The 5,404-nt window shown below is 28.1% G+C and overlaps 1 protein-coding gene across 1 annotated transcript; it reads right to left on the reverse strand.

The window, feature by feature from the left end:
* Nucleotides 1-3,871: 3,871 nt before the first annotated feature.
* On the reverse strand, nt 3,872-5,130 carry LOC127900277 (uncharacterized). Its single transcript, XM_052434888.1, has 3 exons — nt 4,749-5,130; nt 4,538-4,626; nt 3,872-3,913 (listed from the first exon to the last, which is right to left on the reverse strand). Exons 1-3 carry the CDS (start codon nt 5,122-5,124, stop codon nt 3,872-3,874), a joined length of 507 nt encoding a protein of 168 aa, XP_052290848.1. The 5' UTR covers nt 5,125-5,130.
* Nucleotides 5,131-5,404: the final 274 nt, after the last annotated feature.

Here is a 5,404-nt window from a genome sequence, read left to right on the forward strand (position 1 = left end):
TAAAACTAATGATGAGATTATTATGTGGGGTAAATGTCTATGGGTGAGTTTTGGAATAGAAATGAAAAATAAATTATAAAGTAAGGATATTTTTTACATTAGTAAGTAATTGACTTAATTCAAATTTCTCCATTAAGTAAAAAACTAAAAATATTAGCTTATTTTATTAAGTCAAAATTATCTAAAAAGTCTCATTAAGTTATAAAAACAAACACCTTTAATTAACTTAATTAATTAAGTTAAGCACTTTAAGTCATTAAGTTAAAAAACAAATGCCACCTTAATTATCACTTTAATTAAAATAAAGGCTTCTTCATTAGATAATTATTTATCTTAGTCATCATTTAATTAAAATTAGGGCTCGCGCATTAGATTATTTAACTCATTAAATTAATTTGACATCAAATATGAAAGAATCGACCCGATTTGTTTGATTGATAATTACTCATTTATTAAAAAATTATAATATGTACATAGTACAAGTTTCAAGTTTCCATATTCTAGATAATACATCATTTTCCCACACTTTCAAGTAACAGAAGTTTAATTTAGATTTGTTAATTTTCTTTCCCTATAAAAACAAAAATATCCAATGAATCAGATTGCATTTGATTGAATCGTACTCTAAAGTCAAACTTAATTGTTTGAAATTCTAGAAATGACCGGTTAATATTAGACCACAATGATTTTTAATTATAACAAATCTTATAATATATCTAATTGTGAGCAGTGGACCAATCAATCCCGTAGTGCAAAATCGATAACCACTTTTAGTTAGCCTAAAGAAATTAATTAAGGAATAAACGTATGCCCTTGGACCTTAACTAATCAAAATTAATAACAGATAAATGAAAGGATATATGTAAGAGTTAGGTGAAAGTCTTAGCAGTCAATTTCTTAATCCAATAATTAAGCTCACTTCTTGAAGCATGAGTCGCTGGCACAATCACGGTTGCAGTCACAAGTTGGTGAGATTTTATATGGGTTACACGAACCTAATTAATGATTGACATGTACTTAGTTTATCCCTTAAGCTAGGCTCTAATTATTAATTAATTCGTTTCTTTCGCATGCAAAATACGACTTGAAGTAATTTACTTTTTTATTAATCAATCAAACCTTGCTAGCTAGTGAGAGTTGAACAACAATTCACGCTATTTCATTTAAAATTAAGAAAATGTGTTTAACAAATAATAGCTCTTAACAAGAGTATTTTCACAGACGCTGTATGACTTTAACCGTTTGCCTAAAATCTTTAAAAAAAAAAATAACACTGAACATAGACACTGCTCTATTTAAGATAACAATAATATAGATAATAGATGATAGTGTCTAGGAAGAGAAATATAATTACAAAAGTGATGGAGACAAAAAAAGAAAGTTAAAGAGAAATAATAATGCGTAGGTACCCGATACAAGTGGCTGTTTAATTTGAATAAAGACTTTCAATTTTGAATGGTCAAAAAGAAGTGTTTCTTGAAGCTCAAGGGATATGAAGGACGATTAGGCATTAGCACAAGAAAGTGACATTTTCAAAAGCCGCCTTTTTTAAATGGGAATTTAAATCTGTTCAGACTTTAGATTCAAGACGCATTGAGTGATTGGAGGGGGGTCCTGCTGATTATGGAAGAAAAGTCTTCAGGAAAAGCCATGTATCAAACCCTATTACAGAAGTTAATAATACACCAATTTTTTTAAAAGTCTTTAAGTTTTGGTAACAGTTTGAATTTATAGCTTGAAAAAGTAAAAGATTATCGCTACATTTCTCGTTTAATATCTCAACTTTTACCAGCTCAAGTGAGGTGACAATCGATCAATTAGATGATGAAATATCAATTGATTAGATGATGAAATAAAGTAACAAATAATTTATTAGTTATAAATTTGATAATCCAATGGATGAAAGTTATATTGATACTTAAAATGAAAATATTAGTACATTACTTGGTCTACTAGTGTTACTTAAAGCAAAATTATCGGTCTTAAATGTATACTTGTAAGCTTTTAATGTATGTTAATTGAGTATTGACGTATTGACAAAGATATGTAAATGTTAGCATGAAGAAGTTTTTTGTATTTTTGTAACGAAAATTTTTCCTCTTATGACTTGTAATATGAGCTCTCTTGATCCATGGTTAGGTTTCTCGAAATTTTAGAAGCATTTTAGAATTCTCTAACTTGTACATGTGTTTATATAATAATATAAAATTAAGAACTTATTATTTTTTATTTTCTTATTCAATAATTACCAATCAGATATTGTAATCAAATAACCCCACCTATATCACAGCAAATTCCTTCAAATCGGTAGGGTTAACGCATAAATATTTTTCTTTTCCAGAGCCCAAAATAGATGTTTAGCTTAAAAATAAAAATAATCTTCTTAAACGTGGATGGTAGCTCGTCAACAGTACAAGCACAGCAACTCAATAAGTGAGATTATGTGAGAAGATTATCATTGTATTACTCCTATGTTAAAGAAAATAGAAAAAAAAAATTGAAGAAAGATTAACTTAAAGTTTTTACATTTACTATATTCACCAGAAATGATAATCTGTTGGATAATGAAATAGAGTGTGTGATGATTTCATTGGGGAATTTGTTTTCTACTTTCTTGGTCTAGTTTCTTTAATGGTTATTAGAGGGGTACATATATGTATACAAATGTAACTTTTAAAAATAAAATTATTTTATTTTATTAATGACATGGTAAACTTTCTTTTACCCCCAATTAGAATGACAATCTTTTGTTTACATTGCAAAAGTGTGAAAACATCCATTTATTGTCAAGAAAACAACAAAAAAGTTCATCAATGCACCCCCTTTCCCATCATCTTTGAAAAAAGGGTAAATGTTTGTTTAATCTTTATATTTTCAGTTAAGTGTCCCTTCATTTAAAAAAAATACTTCAAGATACCTCTATTATTAAATATACTACACTCGTATCTTTTTTCTTTTCTTTTACAATAATACCCTAATAACAATATTTTTGGTGATACTAATAAAAAGAATAAATGATAATTTATCAAATTAACCTCAAATATAACATAAAATTTTCCATAAACTTTTTTATTTTTATTTTATTTTTAAGATTAATTAGGTAAATTAATTTTTTATAAAATAATTATTGGTAAGATTTTTGTAAGAATATTAAACATTACTTTAAGTTGGCTGATATTAATTTATTCATAAATAATTATTAGTAAAATTATTGCACAAGCATAAAAAAATACTAGTTTTTTTCACATTGATATTTATTGATTAATTTTCTAATTAACTTTTTTTATAGATAAATTAATTAATGTCAAGAATATTGTTGGAAGGTTATTATTTTGAAAGAGAAGAAAAAGTAAGAGTAAGAATGTAATATATTTAACTGCAGTGATGTTTTCAGGTATTTTTTAAAATATAAGGATTAAACAAGAACTTCAGTTAAGATAAAGGGACTAAACGAATATTTATCATTTGAATAAAAATAACATAAATTGAAGTTTTTTCATGTTTTTAATAAGTAAATTAAGTATTGTCATTTCAAATAAGGAGTAAATTAAAGTTTACCTTAGTTTCCACCGGCAAGTATATGAATAATGAGCAGTTAAGCACAAACTGAAAAACAAATTACTGAGGACATGTTAATCCTCTTTTTGTCTGATACCACAAATTTTAATTAAGAAAATAACAACTGAACATTTACATGAGAGAGGAGAAGGAGGAACATTTACAAAAAGGTTCGTCTTGACTCTGTCAGTGATAATTTTCAACTGATTGATTTTAGGAGATTTAATTTGATTTAATTCTGTCTTGTTGAAGCATAAATATTTACTATTTTCTGCTTCGGCTGATCCATCCGACTGGTTTGTGTATTGCATTCCTAAACCCCTTTCTTGTGCTCTTCGTATGCCTTTGGGGAGATCTGGATTCATGCGCCTTAAAATCACAAACACAAGAATTTATGGTAAATAATTTTTTTAATTTTAAGAGCAAGAAATACAAATTTCAAAGATTATTTATTTATTATTCACAAGATTGGATTATAAATGTGACTTAAACATTATCACCAAGAACTTTAATAACGAAAGAGTTTAAGGATCTAATGAAGTAATAAATGAAGAAGTTATATACGTGTGAAAATTCATAAAGCATATTTAATCAAAATTAGTTCGAACACTTGATTTTTTTATTTTTTTTTCAAGTTCGAACACTATCATTATGAAACCTAAATATCTCATGCATGGGGCGAATTGAAGCTTTATTTTTTTGGCTATTTTAGGGGAAAAAATGGGGGGGAAAATTAAGAAACTGAAAGAAAATTTATAACAGATTCTTTTTGAAACTGCTTTCTAAAGAACCAAAAAAAAAAAAAAATCAAAGAGGAAAATTTTTTTAAATTGCGAAGTTTTGTACCTCGTAGAAAAAAATAACAGCAGAAAAATGTATAATGTAACGAAAAACTTTTACTTTCTAATTTTGTTTTTTATATATAAAACAAAGGTAACATATATTAACAAATTTGTAAGAATAAGTATGATGCACGTACCTTTCCATCAGAATTCAAAGATTTCTCTAGTGTTGATACATGAACTCTCTCTCCCTCTGAGCCGTTCTCATCTTTTGCATCATTTTCATCTAAGAAAGAAAAAAAAAAAACGAGTACTCCTCAATTCACAGAGATCGTTTATTTTTAAAAATATTGCATGTAACGTATCTTAAATAATTTTCCTTCCTACTTGTATGAGCTAGATTCTCACCGTAGCTGGAGCCACTGTCAACAATACAATATTCCCTAAAACTAGGGGAAGCAGGGCATGCAGCGATATCTTCCCCATGGTAAAATGAAGAATTTCTGGCATGTCCATCTTCATTGTAATCATCTCTTTTAACATTATCCGTTTCCTCAACGACGCCGTCGCCGACGCCTCTGTAGTTGACAGCTGCAATTACGGGGAAATTACAAGACACGCTCTTGCGGGGGCCGTTGTGATGATTGTCAGAACTCACTAAATCATGATCAGCCTCGTCTACAACAACATTTTTATTATTAACAATGTTACGTTTGTAGTGGTGGGAAAGTTTAAGTCGACCAGTCGCCTCTTCCGGGTCGATCTTGGAAATGCCACAACCCATGGAAGAGGTGATGAGACATGAAAATAAATTAAGAAAAAAATTCTAGATTATTTATTTTAAATTCTTTTAGGAGAAAAGTTGTTATCTTCGTCCAGTTTCAGTTGAATTTATTTAGCAACAAAATGATGGATAAAACGAGGCTTACGGGATCAGAAAGGTTTCAGTTAAAAGTCGTTGAGAACCATACATTTATTTTGTTTCTTCTCCACGTATATAAATATATTATGTTATTTTTATCCTCTTATTAATTGGTAATTATTTTCCATTTTGAGCTCAGAAA

This window comes from Citrus sinensis, chromosome 2 (genome assembly GCF_022201045.2).
Source record: "Citrus sinensis cultivar Valencia sweet orange chromosome 2, DVS_A1.0, whole genome shotgun sequence".
NCBI classification, from domain to species: domain Eukaryota; kingdom Viridiplantae; phylum Streptophyta; class Magnoliopsida; order Sapindales; family Rutaceae; genus Citrus; species Citrus sinensis.

Excerpts from the sequence above, each read along its gene's own strand:
- LOC127900277 (XM_052434888.1), bottom strand. The coding sequence starts at position 5,124 with ATGGGTTGTGGCATTTCCAAGATCGACCCGGAAGAGGCGACTGGTCGA. Across the intron at positions 4,627-4,748 it reads TGACAGTGGCTCCAGCTACG|ATGAAAATGATGCAAAAGAT; the intron begins GTGAGAATCTAG and ends TTTCTTTCTTAG. Across the intron at positions 3,914-4,537 it reads CTTTGAATTCTGATGGAAAG|ATCTCCCCAAAGGCATACGA; the intron begins GTACGTGCATCA and ends GCATGAATCCAG.